The following is a 23,402-nucleotide window of genomic DNA, read 5'->3' as shown; positions in this document are numbered from 1 at the left end:
TTCCTTGCTCCGCCTTCTGCAAGTAAATTCCTCTTTTTAAGTCATCACTTTGGACTTGATCATTTATTATCCTCCCAAACATTTTTAAGTTTCTGGTTTCTCTATGGATGGTTTTGGTTAAAGACTGGTCAGCCTTATGCTTCCTGACATTTTATGTAGGTGAAAGGAAATGGTTTCTTATCTACAACTCTACAGATCTGTATTCCCTCTAACAACAGGAGAGTAAGCAGGTATTTTATTTCTAAGTTAAAAACCTGCTCAGTAGGAAGGTGACAGAACTCACTCATTTTGTAGACCATCAAGGCATTAACTACTTTGGCTCAGATTTGAACAAAATAGCTTCCACTGAAAATGTCCTGTGGACCAAAAAAAAATCTATGGAGCTCATTTATCATGGGTCCTCCTACTCTTAAGGTCTAACGCTAGGGAACTAATTCCATAAGGACTGACTGAGGAAAGTCACAAAAATGTTCTCCTTGGCAAATGTTGGCTGAGCCCAAGAAATAAACAAACACAAAAGTGCACGTGGAAGAAGCATCTCTGGAACCAGCTTGCAGGCATCTTCTACTACTGAAAGGTAGGAGATTGGATGGGCATGGTGTGCAGTGGGCTCCTCCTGGGCTCCTAGCAGCTTACTTGTTCCCTGGGTAGCCTTCTCAAGATCCCCAAATGCAGTGGACAGTAGGGCTAGAACCCCATCAGACAAGGTACACCAATCACCACTTAAAGGAAAAAGGATCTGTTACGAGAGAGAACCTGGGACACTGCCAAGTGTATTCAAGAGATGAAATATCTTGAACCAGGTACTCACCAGCAAACTGTAGAAGAATTCATGGACAAAGAGCCCCATGGCACAGATCAGCAGGTAGAGCAAATGATAAAGGAACTCAACGTCAAGCACCATGGCTCGATAGCCTCTGGTGAATGTTCCACAGTTGCCCACAAAGCTCATCAGAAAGATGATTTTATTGCAGACCTGAAAATAATGACAGGGAAAGTCAGATAGCAAGGATGATGCCAAACTTCAGGCTCTTCCTGAGAGCTAGGGGCAATTCTCATACAAACTTGATATTCCAGTAACCATGACAGCAACTCACAAGGCGTCATAAATTTGGGGTGCAAACAAAAGCTGGAATATGGAACAGCTTTTGTACCACATACCATCCAACCCTCCAAGAACTGTTTTGCTGATGTAAGTCATTTCATTACTTTGCTTTTCAGGGAGATTACAAATTACATAGTAGTCAAATAAATTCATGTTCAACAGTAATCAAATAGAATTTGTATATAACAAAAACAAAATTAACACGTACTGAGATTATGATTTTCAAAATGAGATATGAATCATTTCTTTCATTCTCTTATGAGTTAGTCAAACATGGAATTCACCTCAATCCACAAACCCTACAATCAGCATGATTAAAAGCATTTTCTAAATTTCTGTTACATTCTAGGCATTACGGGGTTGCAATTCAATGAGAAATGGCCAGTTCTTTTCTTTAACTGCTCTTAATTTTACAAGGAAAATGGGAATTCTCTTGGAAAAATAAAAAAGAAGGAACTTCAGGATGAGTTCTGTTCCCCTCCCCCCACTCCTGGGAATAACTTGTAATTTTCCATTGGGGCTCCATTCCCGTCTGAGTTCCAGTCCTTGAGGTCTGAGTAAGGCTCCATTCTGGCCAATCAGAGTATTGTAGTTCCCAAGCTATAATGACTGGTTCAGTGATAGGCGTGTGGCCAAAGCGAACCAATGATACCCACTGAGATCTTTCCTGGGACTTCAGCAAGAGACAGTTTCACTGACCCTGAACTGAAGAGGCTCTGCACTCAAGAGCTGCTGGCATCCACTCTGCGAGCACCCCAAACATAGAGGCTAAGAACTAGAAGATGGCAGAGAGAAACTGGACCCTAATGCCACTGTTTGGGCCCCTGCAGTCAGTTCTGCCTGAAGCTAGGATCTTGATTTCTCAGTTGCATGAACCAATGCAGTTACTCCTTTGCTTACACCAGCATGGATTATGTTTTCTGCTAGGTAACGTGGTCCCATGTTTGATAGAAACCCCATGCCTGAAAGTCTAAATCTAACAGCAGGTTTGACAGAAAAACCTGAATTGGAAGAAGGATGATGAGAAAGATCTTCTGATGCACTTGGTAAAACCATCTTCTACTACCTGAGCTAACTTGGCCCCAGGTGCCGGGGAATTCTGCCAGTTAATCAGGTAGGTCAGTGTAAGTGAGCTTCTCAGCGAAGAGATAAGTTAGGCAGCCAACACCTGTAGAGAACTTTTGGCTTTCTCATTCAGGCTAAACATTCAATCCACCAGTTTTGTTTTGGTTTTTTTTCCCCAATATTCTAATTTATGCCAGTGTAGGATCTTTCACAGGTAGGAAAGCATTTCTGACTGGGGTTTCCATTTGAAAAAAAAAAGAAAAAGACAATGCTTGGTTGACATTTCAGGACTTCAGACCATGCCCAGGCTCTGCTCTCCTAACAAGAGCAATAACAAGGCAGCAATCTACTATGTTTGAATCCTCTCCCCTTTCACTCCTGTCCTAGTTTTCCTCATTGCTTCACCAGCAAGTATCTCCGATCCTGGTCTTTTCGTGCTGTCTCTACATCCTGCTGACCTCCTTGATTAGGCTTAGATCTGGCCTTCAGTCCTGCCTCTCTAATGAGGCTTCCACAAGGGCAAACCCAGCATTCTTCTAGCTACTCTGAGCATCTAATTCAAGCTCCCTGCAGCAAGACACGGCTAAGCAACCCATCCTTCTTACCACCCTCCCTGCCCTGGGTTGCCACGATCCTTCCCTGAGCTGCTTCTCAAGCTTAGACTGACACCATTCCTCCTATGTCTGTCCATAGCTAACTCATCCTTCTCCCATATCCTCCACGTGTTTCTTTTTTTGTATTCCCATTAAATAATTATTTATTATAGATGTTTCAGCTTTTCCCCCAATGTTGTTATCAGTGGTACTCAAATGTTTGAGTCTTTTCTCCAACTGATATGTGTGAAAGAAGTGAAAACTGTGGAATGACTAAAGGCCAGAGAAACAAAAGAATCAGACAGTCCATAGGAGACCACCACTGAATTATTGAGTCCTTTCCTGTTATTTACTTCCTATTTCTTCTTAAATAGCTTTCCCTCACTGCAGGCGTAGATACCTACATTTTCATCCTAACCTCCATCCTGATATTTCTTCAGTGCTCTGGTCATCAACTTCCAAAACCCAGAACTAACATTAATAACTTGTCTAGGTCCCTCAAGTCCAATAAGTCAACAATTTAAGTGTATTTTCACCCAGAAAACTAGACCTTTGCATGACTTCGTTTCAGTTGGCAGCATTCTTCTCCCAGTCATCTGTGACTAGAAATTTAGAGTTGTCTTTGCCTCTTTCATCACCCCGCCAATATAGTAATACCTTCTTTGTCTGAAGGACCTAGACCAAAGCGCTACATGTTTTTCAGGTATAAGGTTAAGATTCTACACCTGCCACATGTCACTCTTCCCTTTACATCTGACACCTTTCCCTTTCTCCTTCCTTGGACCTGCTGACCAACACTCAGGCTCATCACAGTAATCAACAGCACTGCTGGAGCCCCTGCAATGGTCTCCCTGCCTCCAGCCCCTCCCCACTTTCATCCTATAACATGTCGCTACTAAAAGAACTTTCTCAAGAATACATCTTTGAATATACTATTGCTTTGCTCAAAAAACGTCAGTTACTTCCTGCTACTGGGAACAGAAGTCATCAACATTAATCCCAACTCATACTTTTAAAACTTTTGTCGTCAAATAATTTGGGGAATCTTAGAGATAATCTTAGAGGTTCACAAGGCAAATTAGCTTATTAAAGTCTCTGAGAAGTCCTGTAGTAAAAACAAAAACAAAAAACATACCCACTTAAGTTTTCTTAACTCAGCATTTCCCAAATGGATTTGACCAAGGAACAATTTCTGACCTAACAGTTAACAACCTGGAACATACTTTGGAAGTGCTGACTGGGAAGACACAGTCCAAACGTTTCAGCCTAAAATTCAGTGCCCCAGGCTACCTGTGTAGTTCCTACCACTTCCCTAAATAAAGCACAATTGAGGCAAAGTTTAAGTCTTTGTTGTTTCTTGACAACACCTGGGCTTTCCCACTGCTCTCCTTTGGCCTACGGGATGTACAAACATCTGCTCCGCTCCATCCCTACTCCCTGGCCAGGGCCTTCCCATTCTTTAAGGCCTAACTTCCACCCACCTCCTCTCCTTAAGCTTGTCAGTTTGAAGAAGTCTCTTCCCCTCTAAAGTCCTTGCTGCCTTTGTGATTTAAATACCCATATTGGGGCATTTACTATTATACTGAATGATTATACTAACTTCATTTTGCAATATCATGTCCATTTCTGTACAGTGACCTCAGCTTCCTTCTATGTTCAGGGCAGAAACCTGTGGAAGGCATTTTCAGATCTTCACAGTGCCTTATGTATCCAATTGTCTTGCCCTTCCTTTCACCAGGAAACCTCTCCAATTGTGGTCTTACATCAACTGTCTCCTCCTAAGAATTTCCCTATACATGCAGTTGGCTTCTACCCATCACCTGCACCAAAATAGCATTTCCAAATATTACCAATGACTTCTTAAATAACTCCCCATTTCTCTTCTTACTCTCTGACTGCTCCACCTCCATATTTTGAACAATCCCCCTTTTTCTTTCTCCTCTCTTTGTATATAGCCCACATCAGAAGCGGTAAATTGATATTTGATGATTTGACTTACTGGTTAAAATCTCTTGCCCAGCAAACCTCTGACCAGATTAGCAAAATTGATTTAAATCTCCACTTCCATCCCTCTTCCTGCCTAACTCCTGAAAGGGATGTGCTCTGAAAATGATTGTCAGCCTGAAAGATACATGAAAATGGTGTACCATGAGAGGGTCAAGTGGGAGAGGCCCAGCTGCAGCTCTCTTTCTTCCTTCTGTTATTCTAAGAGTTTTCCCAAATGATATTTTTCAGCACAGAAACCAAAGATCAAGATTTTAGGGACCAGAAAGGAAGGCATTCCTTTTTGCCAGCCAACAACAAAAAAATGGCTATGAAGATACTGATACTTACATTGAAAGCTCCCAGAAGAAACAAAGTGGGCTGTAATCCAACGGAAAATATCAGCCTTAGGATTGTGGAAGCTATTAGTGCCCGGATGCCGTGGGGCTTGGGGAGAGCAATGACAATGGCCAAGGAAATAAGCATGGCTGTCCACAGCAGTCCTGACAAGTGTGGCTCCAGAGTTCCTAGAATGACAAGGTAGGCCTTTCACAGATCAATGCTTTTACCCAGTATGGGTGACAGACCAAAATGGGTTTAATTATACTTTCTTCAGTCACCTCCCGGGCCTCATCTGTTACGACTCTTACCTCAGATTCTCTGCCCCAAACATAACCAATCAAATCCTTTTCTCTTACCTCCAGATCTTCAAAAATTTCCTTCTCCTGAGAAATTCTTCTTCCCTTCCTACTCAGCTTGGGTCTCACCTTAGATATTACCTCTTCCCAGAATCCTCCCCTATCTCCACCCTCCTCCTCTGTGGTCATTAGATCATCCCTATAGGCTACTATTTTCCAGTGGTCTGTTTACTTGTCTCTTTTTTATTCTCTCTCTCCAGACTCCAAGTTCCCTGAGGCACTCATCAAATGCTGGTTCAGGGAAGCAGCTCAAGCAATTGGGCTCCCGTCTACCATATAGGAGGTCCAGGGCCTCCTGGTAAAGGCAAACTGGCCCGTGTGGTGAGCTGGCCCACACGGAGTGCTGCCCTGCGCAGGAGTGCTGGCCCATGTGGAGCTGAAGCAGCAAGATGACGCAACAAAAAGAGACACAGAGGAGAGACAATGAGAGATATAGCAGACCAGGCAGCTGAGGTGGCACAAGAAAATGACTGCCTTTCTCCCACTCTAGAAGGTCCCAGGATTGGTTCCCAGAGCCGCCTAATGACAATACAAGCAGACACAGAAGCACACACAGCTAATAGACAGAGAGAGCAGACAATGGAGGGACAGGGGAGAAATAAATAAATCTTTTAAAAAAAAAACTGGTTCAATCAATAAAACACACCACGTGTCACACTCTTACTCTGAGAGAAGGCAAACTAGAAGCCCAAACTTTGCATTTTCACTAAAAGTGTGCAAAGGAAAATTACAGTTCCCCTGCCTGAGTCAGATTTCTTTAAGGAAAGGAGGAAGGCAACTTCCGTATCATTAGCATCATCCTACAATTAGATTATCCTTGTAGTCAAAGAGCTTCTACCAGTTTTTGTCATCTCTTGCTATTGCAAGTTCTATTTAGAGTGTCCTATGAGACGGCTTGGTTATATAACATGAGCCAACATGGCTAAAAATATAGTTCTGTAAAACACTCATTAAAAAAAAAACACCCCTATTTCAAATGCTGTCACATTTTGAGTCTTCTTCAGATGTAAACAAGCAGCATTACTTGATTAAGACCACTTATATAAAGGAGTTTCACTTCTTCAAAACTGATGGGATTACAGCACCACCCAGAAAAGAGAATAGAGACATTTTTCAAAATCTTGCAGGTTACAGCTATTCCACCAGTGTGCTGGATGCTCTAGTTTCTTTAGTTCGAACCTGTCAAGATTCAGTTGCTCTTTAAAAACTGTTCCCCCCAATCCCAACCTCTTACCTCTTCCCTTTTCACATCCCTCAAAAGGAAACCCTGAATAAATATGGACACAAGGAGGCAGAAGTTTTCCAGAAATTTAGGAAGAAGTGGAGATTGAGGTATGTGTGTGGTGTCTTGCACATGTAACCATTGTCACACATTGTATTAAGCCCTTTATGTCGATTATCACTCATTTAAATCCTCTCAGTTACCCTATGAGGTTGATATTACTATCTCTGTTTCACTCTTGAGGAAACTGAGTCTAGGGTTATGTAATTTGCCTGAGGTGACACAGCTAACGGCTGAAGTCTATTCGACTCTGAAGTCAATAACCTTAACCATCGTTTAAAGAAAAGTCCCCTCAGCTTTACTGAGGTATAATTTAAAGACAACAAAATTCACCCATTTTAAAAGAATTATTTGATGGATTTTGGCAGTTTATACAATTATGTAACCACTGCCAGAATCAAGATAGAGAGCATTTTTATCACCCTAATGAGTTTCCTTGTCCGTCTTTACAGTTGATCCCCTTGCCTCACCCCCAACCCCAGGCTTTCTGTCACTACAGTTTTGCATTTTCTAGAATTTCATAAAAATGAAAAAAATCATCATGTAGTATTACAGTCTTTCGCCTTTGACTTCTTTCACTTAGCTTAATGTTTTTGAGGTTAATCCAGGATATTATGCATATCCACATTTTGTTCTTTTGATTGCTGAGTAATATTCCATAATGTGGATATACCACAATTTATTTATCCATTCAACAAATAATAGGATCTTTGGGTTGTTTCCATTGGAGCTATTATGAATAATGCTGCTAGGAACATTCAAGCACAGATCTTGGAGTGGACACATTTTCATTTCTCTTGGACAAATACCTGGTAGTAGACTGTTGGATCCTGTGTATATGTTTAACTTTATAAGACACTTTCATACTGCTTTCCAAAGTGATGGTATGATTGTACCTGTCCACCAGCAATACAGGAGAGTTCCATTGTTCCACATCCTCATCAATACTTGGTATTGACTATCATTTAAATTTCAGCTATTCTAATAGTTTCATCATTATAGTTTTATTTTGAGTTTTCCTGATAATTAGTGATATTGAGCATATTTTCATGTCTTATTGTCTACTTGTATGGCTTCTTCTGTAAAGTGTTCAAATCTTTTGACCATTGTTTTAATTGGGCTGCCTTTTTGTTATTGAGTTGTAAGAGTTCTTCATAAATCTGGTTGTAAGCCTTTTGTCAGGCATACATTTTGCAAATATTTCCTCCCAGTCTGTGGTTTGCCTTTTATTTTCTTAACTACTTAACCACCATTTTAAACTGCTTCCTGATATCTCAGGATTATAAATGTGACTGGTATAATAAACATACTCAAAACCTGCTGTTTCCACACTATAAAAGCAGTGTTTAAAAACAGTGCAAGAATCCAAAAAGCCAACTATTGTAAAAAGACATCTTTGACACAACTGGAGAAATCTGAATATGGACAGGGTAGAAGGTTTATTATTTTGTTAGCTATGATAATGGCATGGTGAATATATATACACATACATATAATATCCTTACAGGTTAGAAATGCAACTGAAATATTTATGGGCAAAACAGTAAGACTTCTATAAGATATTTTGAAAAAATAGCAGAGGAGAGATGAATAGAGATTGGCAAAGTGTAGCTAAATGTTAAATCTGGGTTGCCATTGATGGATACTTGTGCTTTCTTCTTGTCTGTATATTTGAAAATTTCAATAATAAAATAATTGAAAGGTAGTACTAAGTTTACTTCACCATCATCACATGCTCACAAATTTGGTAACAAATCTGCAGCTGCCTAAGTTTCATGCTTTTGAAAGGCTCTGTGACACATTAGTTGTGAAATAAAAGAGGAAAATGGTATTTTTGAGAAGGAGCTTTTAAGGCCCCCAGTGTTCTGGCAGCCACAAGCCTTGTAAGCTACAGTGCCACCTCAGCCCTCCTAAAAAGGTCATCACACACACTTAAGGCTGATGTTTTGGAAGTCCTGTTTTCAGGATTCAGTAAGAATGCATACTGATCTCAAAGAAATACTTTCAGATAATCAACCAGATCTTGTTACTAGGCAGTGCTAAGGCAGCCTTCCTCTTGAGCATGGCTAGCAGTGAGTATAAGAAAATACCCCAACATGTTTTACAAAAGGAAAAAAAAAATCCTTCTGAGAGAGAACTGATATATTTGAGGTAATCTCAGTCATTATATAATGGAAAAGGTTTCCATAGGTCAGATCAACCTCCCAGGAGACTTAATTTGCTTTTGGGTTTAATCCATCAAATGCAAAGTTCTAAAGCCCATGCTTCCAAAGCAGGTAGCCTTGACTACTAGAGATCAAGCAGAGTTGATATCAGATTCAGAACATGCCATTTTAGAGTTGGAAGGATCCTTAACAATCATCTCATCCAGTGGGTTTCAGATTTTGATGGGCAAGAGATCCTGATGGAGTCAGCAACTATTTTTCCCTGAACAACAGGAATTTCTGAATCTACGGCAAAGGTTCACAAACATGGGCCCAATCTAAAAGTGTCTTATTACAGATGATAATGAGGACTAAAAGAAGTAGCTTGCCTAGTGTCACATGTCTAAAAGTGTCAGAGCCACCTTTGAGCCTCTGGACTGCTTAGTCTAGGTATTCCATTGTCTGAAGCTCATCACCAAAGGGTAGGGGAGTGGCCAACTCACTGTCACTAGACACTAGCCTATTGGCTGCCATCAGTGACTAGGGAAGAAAATAGCCATATATAGAATAGATAAAAATCTATTTCAAATATTTTTTAAAGTAATGAAGAAGGAATGAAAAAACATCCAAAGAAATGGTTGAATAATTTGCTATGATGAGCCTGATGACTTCCCTGAGGGAGAAGAGACCCGGGCCTCTGTTACATCCAGCTGAGCTCTTGGTTGACCACTTCAGACCTCTTCTCTGAGAAAAACCTGTGGGGCCCTCTGCACCCGCCATATCTTTTCAGACATGAGCACCTGTAATTCCTGACATGTCATTTCATCAGGAAAGTCCCTCCTGGGCTTGTGTAAGTTTGCATGAAAACTCTCAAATGGAACCCTTTCTATGTAACTTAAGACCAAAGAGCAAAGCTCTGTAGCTCCTCACTTGTAAATTAAATATAGAAGCATTACATAACATGTCATCACTTTCAAACTGGCCCTTAAATTTACTTTTAGTACATATACACATGCTGTTCGAGTCAGCTGATCAGCATCATTAAATTCAAGAGCTGAGCCTAAAGCTCACTAGAGCACTGTTTTTGTGTCTTCATCTTGAGCTCCTTATCCTGTTATGTTTCACACAAGATGGCTCCTGGTAGGTTGGTAATGTACATACATGAGGTGGTTTGCCAAAAGCTCTGATGAAAATGTAGTTGAGAAGTAGACCGCCCAGGAGGAGGCTGTAGTGTCAGAAAAGGGCCTGTGACTATATAATAGAAGAGCTTTTCATGCCTGCCACCAAAAAATCCACAATTGCAAATGCCTTTAGAAAGTCATAAAGCAAATCAAGGGGCCTGCAACAGAAAAATGTCCTCCTAAATTGTTTTCCTTTCCTCAAATAAGGTATATAGAATGCTCACACTGATAATGAGAAGGAGATGGGGAGTTGGGGAAATCCTTAAAAGCCATGGACATAATGTTTTCCTATGTGAATAATAAGTAGCTCTTAATAGACTAAACATTCGGAGGTACAGTCGGCAGTCATTCAAGTTCTGCTTCTCCCCAGCCTTTGCAAAAGAAAAAAATTCCAGAGATTTCTTACAAATTCTTCAGTCTGAAATCAATTCCTTAAGTATGGTGTGGAAAAAAATCCACTGGAATGAACATCAAAGTTTTTAGGGTTGGCTCTGCTACTAAGTAGCTGTGTGACTTCGGCCAAATCTCTCAACTTCTCTGAGATGACGATTCCCAGTATACAATACAAAGAGGCTGCCTGAGACAGTTTCTCAACAGTTTAATAGTATATGGTCTCTGATGCTAGCACAACATTGTGACTATAATTAATACCACTGAATTGTAAAATTGAAAGTGGTTAAAATGGGAAAACCTATTGTATGTATAAACCACAATAAAAAATTATTTTTAAAAAGTATATGGTCTCTTTCTTCCCTAGATAAACATAAATGCAAAATTTTTATTATTTTAAGTTAGATTTAAAACTAAATATGTGGTAAAAGCTACAATCTCATTGTGTCTGAAAATGTGTAATTAGGATCCTATGTCAAAGTCATGACCTTCCTGTTGCTTCTAATAAGTTTGCTTGAAATTAAATATATGGGTACCTCCTCGGACTCCTTTAAATGGGTAGAAAAATGCCACGAGCAGATTCATCAGGACGGCCAGGTTAAATGAAATGCTGCTCCAGAAAGACATGTTGCGGGCACACCAGTACAAAACCGGCTGGGCTGTGAAAACAAAGACAAGGCCATGTGAGGTTCGAAACCGCAAGTCGGAACGCTGGGAATTCAGCACAGCCCTTCCTCCCGCTCTTCCTCCACAAGCCGCCTTTTGTTCCCAGCTTTCACCACAACAGTAAAACTGATCATTTGTTTTGAAGTTGACTCATAGGCTCATAACGACATCAGATTGATTTATTTCTGTTTGGAGCACTTACTGGAACAGAAGATGTATTTGGGGGCAAGGAAGATGAGAAGAAAAGGAGAGGAGTTGAAGCGTAGAAAAGTCCTGACTGCCGGTCTACAGCATCAGTCATGGAATCTGAGGGTTACCCAGAGTTCACTTACCGAATCCTTAGTTCCCCCAAGGCTCCTGGACCAAATGATCCAAGAACCCAAAGAGCTTTCTGCAAGTGTGGGGAACTGGGTGCCAGTAGGCGAGCACAGCCTTCTGGAGTCGGATAAGCTGAGCCTCAGATGAGGAGGGTACTATTTCCACATTCTTCCCTCGTTCAAAATTCTTCACTAACACGCAGATGCATAAAAACAAGACAATTATCCCTTTCCTGTCACTGAGTCATCTGTCATTTCCCTAAAGTATGGTGATCCCTCTTGGGGGATGAGGGTGCAGCGAGTGAGCGTTGGTGACTGGGTGGTCGGCAACAGAGTTCCCTTTTCCAAGGGCTATCACAAAGTGGTACCAGAGCTATCACAAAGGGGCAAGAGACATTTTCGGTACCGCCTCCATCCTAACCCACTGTCACCTAGAGATGGTGCCACACTGGCCAGGCCTTCTCAGTCTTAGACCAAAAATCCAATGGCCACAGTTCTGTGTGTAATAGGGCTTCCTTTTCCCGTGAACTGCTTCTCAATGATGCCTTACACTTAGGATGATGGAGGAGGAATAATTTCAATCTCCACGCCAGAGGCAAAGTTTCCAGGAGATAGGAATTCATTCAACATTATCCCCCTCCAAAGGGAAGCCTGGAGTACGTGAGAATGGATCTCTACTGTGCATTTCCTTTTCCCAATGAAGTCATCACTTAACTTTAGGGCAGGCGCCAACAACAAATCCAATGGCCCTGTAATGGAGCTTAGAGCAGCAGCCAAGCCTTTGGAAAAGCCTCCTTCCAAAACAAGTTACAGTACAATTAAACAGAGCCTAGGGTAATTTAATAATTGATAGTTTCATGTTTACACTTGGGAACAGATAATTTTCCAAACACAGAGTTTTAGCACTATGGGAAATCATTTTGTTTAAAAATCCCTCATTTTATAAATGAGGGAAACTGAGGCCCAGCAAAGGGCAGAAGCTGTGGAGATTTCATTATCCAGGGCAGTAATATTCTGGCATCAGTGACAGGGATAAAGATGAGTGGCTTATGACACCCCTCAATAAGGTATAGCTGCCCAGGTAGGCTCAATCGACCTTCAGTAAACAATCTACTTTTTTCTAGGTTAATTGCTATAGTAATTTAAGATAATCAATCATCTGCTCTGGAAACAACAGCTACTGGTGTTTCTTCTGGGAGAAGCCCATTTCTGATCTGGATATGAAAACTTGAGAAGAAAATAGAGGAATGGTAAGAATGGCAAATAAAGTATTGATAATTGTTGATGCTGAACAAAAGATGTTCATGTCCTAATCCCCAGAACCTGTGAACATGGTATGTGACACGGCATAAAAAGAGTATGCAGATGTGATTAAGTTAAGGATTTTGAGATGGGGAAATTACCCGGGATCATCGAAGTGACTCCAATGGTATTACAAGGTCCTTATAAGTGAAAGAGGGAGGTAGGAGAGGCATAGTCATGCATGATAAAGACTGGAATGGCCATTGCGGACTCTAAAGATGGAAGGAGGCCATGAGCCAAGGAGTGCCAGCAGTATCTAGAAGCTAGAAAAGGCTGGAAGAGAGAAATGGATCCTCCCGGGAGCCTCCAGAAGGAACGCAATCCTGCCAACCCCATTTCAGACTTCTGACCCCTGGAACTGCAGCGTCATACATTTATGCTGTTTTAAACCACCAAGGTTGTAGTACTGTGTTAGCGCCGCAATCGGAAAATAATACACCTTCCTGTCCCCCATCTCTCAGGCTTGGTATCCAAGTCCTACCTGTCCTTCTAGGCACTAGTCAAACCTGCCTCTTCCAGGAGGCTTTCCACTCCCAAACATCCACAATGTGTTATTGCTCAAGGACAGCCCTTGTCACGATTTGCCTTTTATCATGCCATTGAAAAAGATGCCTGGGCTGCCTGCCCCATCAGGTGGCAGCTTCCTGCAGAAGGAACCATAGCCTATGCAGAGCTGAATTCCCCACTGTACCTGGTAGCATGTTATTTTTGCACCTTGTGATGACTTTCTGTGGGCTACAAGTTGGTTAGATGGATACACCTACATTACAGGGCCACGAAGCCTGACAGGCAGGACAATTTAAACAACTGCAACCAAGGGTACCTCTTGGTAACACGCTTTCCTAGCTTTGTTTGTTTTTTTAATGGAACTGGGCCTTGCTTGAGGATGACTTGTCTTGTTGGACTCCATATATCAAAGCACAATTTCCCAGCTCCATTCTGGCGAGTGTGATAATCATGAGGGAAAACACCAAGCTAAAAAGTTGGCATATGTAATTCTGCATCTTTCACCATCTTCTAGCTTTTCCAGCCTTAAGTATTCACTTCTGGGGACTAGATCTTGAGGAGGGGATACCAGCCTGGGTCAGAGAGAGGATGAGAATGTGTATGAGAAAGGGCACAAGGAGAGGGCGTGAGGGAGAGAAGAGGTTTCTGGTGAGCACTACAATTGGGTGTTTTAATATTTGCAGAAGGAAATGCTAAGCAGCATTAGTCCCAGACCTCACTTTGTATCTGAGCTCTATCTACAGATTTCTAAAAGCACAGGTTAACCTGTGATACAATCAAGAAAAGGTAAAGCAGCTACATAAATAAGTCAGGAAATGCTTTTCTGCAGACTTAGTAGAAAAGAAATAAGCTATTTAGAGGGGAAAACCCATTTAATTATAACTATACTTCTAATTAGTACATTTATCCCCTCCCTAAAGAAGTAAATCATGTATAATTCAGTTATTATTTTCAATTTCCCTCTTACAAGCAGATAGCTTTGAAGCCAATTAAAACCTTTCAGTTGACAACCATAGTTGTATTTAATTTTCACTGAAACAAGAACTATTCTTTTTCAGAGTTGAAATAAGAGAAGGTATTAGCTACAATGCCATATAAATCCTGGAATAATGAGATGGCCATTCTGAGATAAATACAATTAAGCATCTTACTTCCCTACTTTACAGGCAAAGGGCTGGGAATGGCTAAGTCATCTGTCCAAGGCCACAGAACCAGTGGTTGGCAGAAGCAGAATGGAAAGCAGATCACCCACCTCTTGGGACTGTGGTGTTCCAACTCTCCCAGGATGAAGACAGCATCTCAGAAAGAGGGATGACAAATCATCTCACCTCACCATAACAGATGAATACCTTTCTATTGGTTCATAAGTCTCTTGGGGAACTCATGCAATATATCTAAATCTAGATAACACCATTCTAAGAGACTGACTATATCTGGCCAGTCTTGGTAAATGCCAGCACTGGAAGGGGTAAGGTCAAATTACAGTTTTAATAGCTATAATAGAGTGTTTTGGGCAGTGAATTCAGGATTATCCTCTGTTATGGGTTGAATGACGTCCCTCATACAGATACCTTCAGGTCCTAACTTCTGGTCCCATGAATGGGACCCTCTTTAGATGTAGTCTTTGAAGATTAGTCAAGATGAGGCCAAACTGGGTTAGGGTAGACCCTAGTCCAATATGACTGGTGTCCTCATAAGAAGAGGGAAATGTGGACACATGGACAGGCAGATCAGAGAAGAATGCCATGTGAAGACAGGCAGGGTTTAGAGTGAAGCATTTACAGACCATGAATGCCCAGGATTGCTGTCAAGCACCGGCAGGTGAAACAGGCAAGGAAGGGTCTCCACTACAGACTGCCCAAGGAACATGGCCTGCCGGCACCTTGAGTTTGGACCTCTGGCTTCCAGAAGTGAGTCAAAATGTTCCAGTTATTTTAAGACACCCAACATGTGGCACTCTGTTACAGCAGCCCTAGAAAACTAATACACTCCCCCCACACCAAAGCTGAGATTATAGGCTATCCCAGTGAGGACTAAAAATATGAGAGTATGAAATAGGTGGGGATTATGTCTTTTTTTTTTTTGGTATTTATTTTGCCTTATCGCCCTAGCATGGTGCTGTGTAAAAGTTCAACATAAACACGATGCTTGAGGTAGAAGAGTCTTGCGTGACGGTCAAAGCAGGCTGTGAGGACACAACACACGGATGTCGGGGAGAATCGCGTGGTAAGTCTTCTAAGGCCCACGTGTGAAGTCCTGCTAGAGTTCTCCTGGCCCTCCTGACCCAGACATGGAGCTGGGTGAGAGTTTGTTCTGGCAAGGTTATCTCGCAACGTTTTAAAATGCTGGAGTGCCCCTTAGAGACAGGGAGAATGGAGTGGGTGGGGAAGAGGACTTCCTGAAAAGCCGACCGCACCCATGATCCTCTCTGCCACTGGCCAGATCCGAAGAGGCAAGAGGTGGAAAAGTGGTAAAGGAGAAGAACCACCGCAAAAAGGAGGCTGGTCTGTGCCTGTTCACAGTGGCCGGGAGCGGGGGGAGGACACAAGCCCCAGACACTGACCTCCAGCCCAGCTTTCTTCTCACTGCAGCCCCAGCCCCGCAGAAAGAGCCCCAAGGATCACAAGTGGAACTGGAATCCAGGGTTTCGAATGAAAACCTGGCTCCTGACTGGGAGATAGAAATAAAGCAGGATCCTTTTAAAGCTGGTTGCAACAGCTGGTGCCAAGCCTACTGCGGGTACTGGAGGATCCCATTAAAACCCTAATGAAAACCAGGAGCTGAGAAGCCCTCTGGGGAAGCCCTGTAAATGTGCTTTAGATGAGAAATTTCAAACCTCCTGGCTGGCCTTCTCAACAGGACTCACTGGTGAGCAATGAGGTATTTACGTGACAAATGATTCCACTGCCTATAAAATGAAACTGGAGTCTAAAAACCAAGATACCCCATAAAAGGGAAAATACCAGTCTCCCAAGCAGGTGTGCTAATAAATGAGCGAATAAGCCACCTGAATCTCCTGTTCAAAATGCATCATCCTGTGAACTCAAGGGCCTGGTCTTCCCCTGCCCTCCTCCTTTAATTTTGTAAATCAAGATACTAAAAAAAAAAAAGACATTCTGAAAGTCTTCCATGGGACTCCCCAATCAACTCAAGTCAAAAGCTGCACGAGGGAAGCCCTTTCTGGGGAGTTTCTACCCTTGGGCTGGAGCCCATCTATCAGCCACACGAGTGTCCCAGGGCTTCCTGGGGGCTGGAGGTAGACAAGAGTGTACATTGCATCAGCTTTGCTCTTATTTGGAGATGCATGCACCAGCAAGGCCAGGTTCAGTGCTGTGAACCCCAGAACGACAGGCCTTCAACACCCCCTCTCTGCAGCACCGTTGAAGTGCTGCTGACACACCTCTCAGTTTCTTTTGCCAGTTCATTTCATTGAAGAGGTCTTCAGATCGCAGGAAGAAATCGTTGATTTTGCTGCCTTGCTCATCCCTCTCTGTCGTGTAGTATATTCGTAGTTTTGACTCCTTGGTTAGGAATTCACATATGCTGGGCACTGGGAAGACAATCTGCTCCATTGTTCGGTCTAATCTGACAATCTAGGGTGAAAAAAGCGGATGAGATTCAACAGTCATCTTCAAAAACCTTTTCCTAAAACGATTTACTTTTGGCCTTAGGCTCAGTGTTCAGTATCGAATATAACACAGACCTGTTCCTGAATCTTCTCTGATTTTACAGTTTGAAACTGGGCTGTGTCTTAGATTTAGATAAAAAAAAGTTCTGGTAAATCTGTAAAAATATTTTTCTAAACTCAACCCCATGAATTTTAATGTGACTAACTTTTATCTGGAACAATTTAAGCTGTGTTCTTGTGTACATACTCAGATGAAGCTCCAGGCTGGCGCTGTCCAAGAGAACTTTCTAAGGATGGAATGTTCCGTATCTGCACTGTCCAATATGGCAGCCACAAGTCACACATGGCCATTGAACAGTAGCACATCTGCAACTAGTACAATAGCAACATGGTACATTTGGGGAACTGATTATTTCAATGTATATCACTTTAATAGGCCTAGTGGGTGCCACACTGCACAGTGCCATTCTAGGTAGGAGTATAAACCTCACCTAAGATATTTTCCCAGATGGCAAAATTGGGTTGTTCCCATAGAAAGCAACTTGAAAAAGAGAGCTTTGGTTAACCCAATTGCAGTAACCTTCTGTTATGGGCCACAGCATCTAAATCTAAACTGGATGAAAAATGAACCAATATACGCATTTACCCTTGTATAGCACTGTTCTTTAAACTCGGTTTGTTGAACCCCAAGAATGGATACCTCAGAGTTCTCCATGCCCTTCCTCGACTGGTTCAATCCCCAAAGAGGAGGCAGTCTGGTCTGGGTTATTCCAATTCTAGGCCACCATATTGAGTCACAGTGCTGGGGGTGGGGGTAGAGATTTTCAGGATTAAGGTTGCAGTAGAACTGGGGCACAGCCTCTCTTTATTCTTCCTCCCCAGAGGCTGGAGAAGTCAGGTGAGATACCGAGCCAACACCCTCTACAGGAAGAGCTGGCTCGTGCTCTCTCCACACCTTTTTTCCATGATGCAGCAGGAGAGGTGACTCGGCTCAAGTTGTAGTGGGAAACTCTCAGAGGTGAGACAGGTCCCCACAGCCCTGGTTCTGTAAGTTACCAGGGATATGGCCTGGAATCTAACTGAAGATTGGGGTAAGGAAGTCTTAGTTATAACACTCATACTGGAACTCAACCCAAACACATTTAACTGGAATTGTGGCATGGGGTTAGTGGCCAGAACGTGCACATGAGCCAGTGCCCCCCTCCCCCCAGGCGACTCTGCCGTACACTAGGCTTGGGAGCTGACTGCAGCTCCCAGCCTGCCTGCTTGCTTTGCACAGGCAAGCAGGCTCTGGATCATGGAAGAAGAAGCTCTGAGACATGGGTCTGGGCTCCGTAGGGCAGGGAGGAGTAGACACGGAGGACTTCTGGTAAGCTTGAGTTCTAGACCCTAGGGCTACCTAACCTAACCGAGTAGAGAGCAGACACTAAGGTCTGGGAGAAAAGCCTCAGAAAGCCACAGGACATTTCTTGTCTTTGCCTAGATAGCTCTCTTGGGTACCTTAAGAGATGGGTGGCTGGTCAAGGGCAAAATTTGCCAACTGGGACACCATGCTCTGGCCATTCCTCTCTATCATTGATAATGTATCCACATCTCTCTTTTCATTGCACTTGCAACTGGGAGTCAGGATATATACCAGTCCTTCTCCTGCGCCTTAACTGGCTGGGTGACCTTGTTCCCACATCTTAACCTGATCAAGTTTTCTCCCCTGAGAAACAAGGAATCCAAGGAGATGATCTCATCTCCAAGGTTGCATTCTCCTGTGACCTTCTATACTGCAAACACCTACAGCTTATCTTTTCCAGGGCTCCAGGGGACAGAGCTGGCCTTCCCATCAAGCTTTTAGTCATTAAAAATAAATCAAGAATATTTGCTCACACCCACTAGCATGGGTGACTAATCAGTGATATGGTGCATTTTATTAGGATGGCCCAGAGCCTTTGAGACATCAAGTAGGAAAATATTCTTGAAAAGTGTATCCATCCTGAAATTTTATACTGCTTAAAGGAGTCTGTTCATACTTTTTCTCTATTTTTAAGTTTTATTCAGCTATATTGGCTCTGTTTCTGTACTAGTAGCACACTGTTCAAATTACATTATTGTGCATTTTAATATGACTTAGGCTAAAACTCTTCATTATACGCCATTTTTAAAAATGTCAAGACTATTTTCTCTTTTATTTCAAATTAACTTTTAAAACATTTGTAAAATTCTGGAAAAGATCCTATTGGTATTTGGTTGGAACTGTATTACCTGTAATTATTAGTGCATATACTGAATGGAGGTAGAATGGACATCTTGATGTTAATTTTTTTAGATAGTTTAATAAAACAAATTAATTAAGGACCTATTGTATCCAAGGTTCTTAGGTTGAGAGTTGAAAAGATGAAGACCTTTCCAAATTTTGTTCCAATACTGATATTGAACTTGGGCATCTCCTCATTAGCAAAACCAGGCACATCATCCCTGACAGCCTAGAGCCTGGAGATAGAAGCCTGTGTCCTCTCAGAGGCTAAAAGACAAGGCAGGTACCATACAATGCACTCACGGACTCTGAGGTCGGACAGACCTGGACTAAAGTGCCTGGTCTGCCCCTGACGCTCAAGCAAGTGACTCAGCCTCCTTAAGCCTCATCTCCGAGTTGCCTCATCTGCCAGGCAGAGATTGTACAGTTCACCTCACGGAGGACGACCAGTAAGCTTCTTTTTAAAACTTTACATGTGGAGCTGATCCTATCACTTTCCTACGTAAAACCCTGCAACAGTTCTCCGCCTTTAGGGTAAGGTCCAGGCTTCCTAGGAGAGCCTTCTACCAGGTTCTGAGAGATCTGGGGCTGCCAAGCTTCCTCTTCTAATCTTGCGCTCCCTCTCTCAGGCTCACTGGAAACTTTAAACCCCAGTCGCACGGGCCTTGTTTCAGCTCTTCTCCACCTCACCCAGCGCTTCCCCACCTCAGGGCTTGCTTGTGTCACTCCTCACGTCCCGAGACAGTTCTTCACTGCACTTACCCTGTTCACACCTATCTTCCTCTAAGGTCTGTGCTTACCTGTCATTTCTTCAGGACGGGCTTTCCCGATCACCACAATCTAAAGCAGTCCCTCTGTTGGACTTTCTCATAGTACCTTCTACTTGTCCTTCGCAGCCTTATCAGAATTCAAAGACCCTATTTAGCTGGGTGGATTTGTTCACTGTCTGCCTCTTTACTGGACCTTAAGCAGGAACCATGCCTGGCTTGGGCACTGCTGGATACAGCACAGAGCCCGGGACCTGGCATTCTCCAGGTATTCACCCTTTTCTCCATCCTCGAATTCCACGTCACCCTGCATGCAGGCCCTCTTGATCAGGTCCACGTGGTATACAGTAGGTGCTCAGGTGAATGAAGGCATGCCAGCCCCAGCAGAGGGCCGCGTGCACTGAGAGCCCTGGTCACAGTCAGTCCCTGGAGCCTCGCCTCTGCCGTCCCTGAGTTCGCTGTGCTTTTACCTCTATCTGGGCCGTGTGCTTGGCATAAAACTCCAGCGCTTCATCTCCGTCCACTTGGCCACCAGGTTTCAGCATAGTCTGAAGTTCTTTGTTATGCCGAGCCAGCTAGAACCCAAGAACAGAAAACAGGGGAGACAGTGTCTCTTTGCTTCAGGCACACACATTTCTAAGTGTGGGTATAAAACAAACACACAGAGGCCAGCAGAGCGGCCGGCAGAAGGGCAGAGGGGGCAGGAGGCCTGCTCTGTTCCATAAAGGTACACTTGGCAGAGCAGCTATTTTGGGAGCATGACAGCGCCACAGAACAGCATGGAGAGCTCATGCCCACGCCCGGTGCCACTTCCCTGGAATTCTCCAGCCAGGTATGAGGGAGATGGGTTTTTCAGCACAGCCCTGTGGAGCCTCCATTCTGACTGCTCAGAAACCCTCTCAAATAAACGACACAAGCCTCCAGGGAGTCACGGGGTACCCATACACGCCAGCAAACTCAAGGCACATCAACATCCAAAAAAGAGGAAGCATCTGCAAAAGCTCAGCCACTTGGGAAGATCCTTGTGAAACACAGCAATTTTTGGTCCCAGGACAAAGTATTACCCTATGTCTAGAAAACAGCAAACAAAAGAAAGCCTTAGCAGCAAGTTCCCAAAGATTTCTAGATGTGATAGTCAAGAAATTTCTTTTGATTGTGAAGATAGACTCATCAATATTTATGAAAAGCCCGAAACAACTTTCAACTGTCTCCAGACACAGCCATAAACCATTTAAGTGTCACTGTTTGCTCGGTGGTGAATGCTTTTAAGTAACATGGGGATTTCCAAGTACTGATCCTATCACTGTAGAAAAATGGAAAAGTCCTGGCACTCTCAGCACACTGCATCAGGGTGCCCAAATCACCTGTGAGCCTCATCATGAAGGACAACAATTCTTGGCTAAACCCTTAAAGGAGACACAAGTTTAAGGGCATAACCAGCTTGTAATTCTGGAACTGTAGGGAAGCAATGTCCGGGAGTAGGGGCAGGGAGAGGTCATACCTGATGAGCCAAAATGTAGATGTTGTGCCCCACATTCCTGGGGGAGGCAGCTCCATCCTCCCCGTTTTCTCCATCCTCAAATTCCACTTCACCTTGCATGTAAGCCTTCTTGATCACTTCCACCTGCAAGGAGGGCCAAGAGAGCAAAGCTCCTGCTTCAAGGAATACCCAAACAGGACGAGTGTAGACGGCACTCAGACTATGAGTCTCCCATCCAGCTTAGCACTCTTGCCTAGCAGGCACAGACAGAGCCTCAGAATCCTTCTCAACACTCTTGCAGGCACTCACTACCAATCAACATCCACTGACATGAGAGATGAAACTCATTTGCTCCACTCTGTGGCTGGTTCACTCCCTTCTACTTCACAAGGGAACAATAGATATTAAAGCACTTCAAAACAATCAAATGTGAGACAAATGTAGGCTAGAAGCCAGGCTTTTTCTCTCATGCTTCTTCCAACCAACTTTCCCCACCCCGGATCCTTGCCATTTCTGGAAAAATGAATGACAAAATCCATTAGTTCTTACAAATAATTGATGAAACTATTTCTCTGATTCCAAATTCTCCCCTGTCCCCTACAGCCCACTTTATGTGAAAATAATACCATTAGCCAGTAACATCTACTCAGCTCTTACTATGCGTTTAGCACTGTGCTTAGGCTTTTAATATTCTGTTAAAAAACTGTAATGCTCACAGACAGCTGATGAGGTATCACTATTCCCATTTTGGATGGATAAGGAAAAGGCCCCATGCTAGTAAGCTCGGGGCTTTGACCTCGGCTCTGGTACCTGCACAACTGTGCCTCAAGGGCCCACGCACCTGGCTTGTCTTGTTCCTAAAGCATATTTCTTTGAGCATTTCGGTACCTGTCCTACTGCTCCCGCTTATCTCAGCTCCCTGAGCACAGGAGCTGGGTCTGAATCCCTACTCACTGCCCAGCACGGTGCCCTACACAGAGCAGGGACTTGGCCAGCGTTTATCAAAGGAACAGATCACACAAGACTCGGTCATCCAGAGGATGAGAACCAAGTATCTTCAACCCCAAAGTTACACGAAAAATGAATCATTTTTCTTTGACGATGTAGAAGGCACTTCCGCATCCTGCGTTGCCACGAGGCCGTTACTCGGAATTATTTCTCTTCATACAACGCCAAGCATGCATTTCTGTATCAACACCAAGTCTGGTGTGCTGGAAATAAGTGTGGTGACAAGATCCTCACTGTGAGCTTGTTTTCTCAGCAGTCCTCTCTAGTCATGAACCCAGCAGAATAAAATTGCATAGAATGTGGGGCCCAGGACATGCATCCACACTCCAGGATGCACACGTTCTAGGTATCGGCGCTTTCCTGCTATTTGGACCCCTTAAAAAGGGGTGGGTTCCTGGAAGCTCATTTCCCCCATGAGCCAGGAGTAATGGGCTCCAGCCAAAGGGGGCAACCCAGGAACCGGTGGCACACTCGGCACTGGGGGCTGTCAGTTCCCCCACCCAAGGGAGATGAGAGGAGCTGGGGCATGTTCTTGATTCTCGGGAACTGGAATGGGGTCTCCGTGAACTCGTTCCGTCCCTCGCCCAGCACAACAAACCCTGGCGTCCCCGCCCCCAGCCCCGTTATGTAAGCCGTTATGTAACCGTGGAGAGGACTTCCAGCTCTGGCCCAGAGCGCGCTCCCTGACCTCGGGGATCAAAGAGCTGGGCACGCTGTTAATTTTATTTAAAGGAATAAAGAAAGGGACTTTAGCCCAGCCCCAAGTGCACATTCAGGTCACCAGGAGGCAGAGAAGTTTTAGTGCCCTCGTTTATGCCTGTCAGATACAGCTGATTTGTATGGAAAAAGTCCAAATAAAGAGTGCTGTCCTCAACTCATTTCACTGTGTCTGATAGGCGCTTGTCTCACAGTTTGCAGCACTACCTCCCAACCTGGAAGTCACAGCCAATTGTGAATATCACCCCTCAAAAATAAACAAGACTGTGTTTTCCTAAAAAAAAAAAAAAAAAATCACCAGCACCCAGAAAACATTCTTCTGTT

General features: G+C 43.4%; 1 protein-coding gene and 1 long non-coding RNA gene across 2 annotated transcripts in view; one reads left to right on the top strand and one right to left on the bottom strand.

Moving 5' to 3' along the window:
• Window positions 1–8,065, top strand: part of LOC131276195 (uncharacterized) — a 73,214-nt gene extending 65,149 nt beyond the window's left edge. Inside the window, exons 2-4 of the long non-coding RNA XR_009183710.2 lie at window positions 2,033–2,219; window positions 4,999–5,286; window positions 5,645–8,065. This is a non-coding gene — a long non-coding RNA (uncharacterized lncRNA). The remainder of the gene's footprint in view (window positions 1–2,032; window positions 2,220–4,998; window positions 5,287–5,644) is intronic.
• ITPR1 (inositol 1,4,5-trisphosphate receptor type 1) overlaps window positions 1–23,402 on the bottom strand; it is a 347,955-nt gene that overhangs the window by 40,825 nt on the left and 283,728 nt on the right. Inside the window, exons 50-55 of the mRNA XM_058288936.2 lie at window positions 21,375–21,497; window positions 20,344–20,448; window positions 16,634–16,826; window positions 10,978–11,100; window positions 5,098–5,273; window positions 812–976 (exon numbers count right to left, since the gene is read on the bottom strand). Of these exons, the coding sequence (XP_058144919.1) occupies window positions 812–976; window positions 5,098–5,273; window positions 10,978–11,100; window positions 16,634–16,826; window positions 20,344–20,448; window positions 21,375–21,497 (885 nt within the window). The remainder of the gene's footprint in view (window positions 1–811; window positions 977–5,097; window positions 5,274–10,977; window positions 11,101–16,633; window positions 16,827–20,343; window positions 20,449–21,374; window positions 21,498–23,402) is intronic.

The sequence above is a fragment of the Dasypus novemcinctus genome, chromosome 26 (assembly GCF_030445035.2).
Source record: "Dasypus novemcinctus isolate mDasNov1 chromosome 26, mDasNov1.1.hap2, whole genome shotgun sequence".
NCBI lineage: Eukaryota > Metazoa > Chordata > Mammalia > Cingulata > Dasypodidae > Dasypus > Dasypus novemcinctus.
Note: the sequence above shows the minus strand (reverse complement) of the source record. Positions and strands in the feature narration are given on the sequence as shown.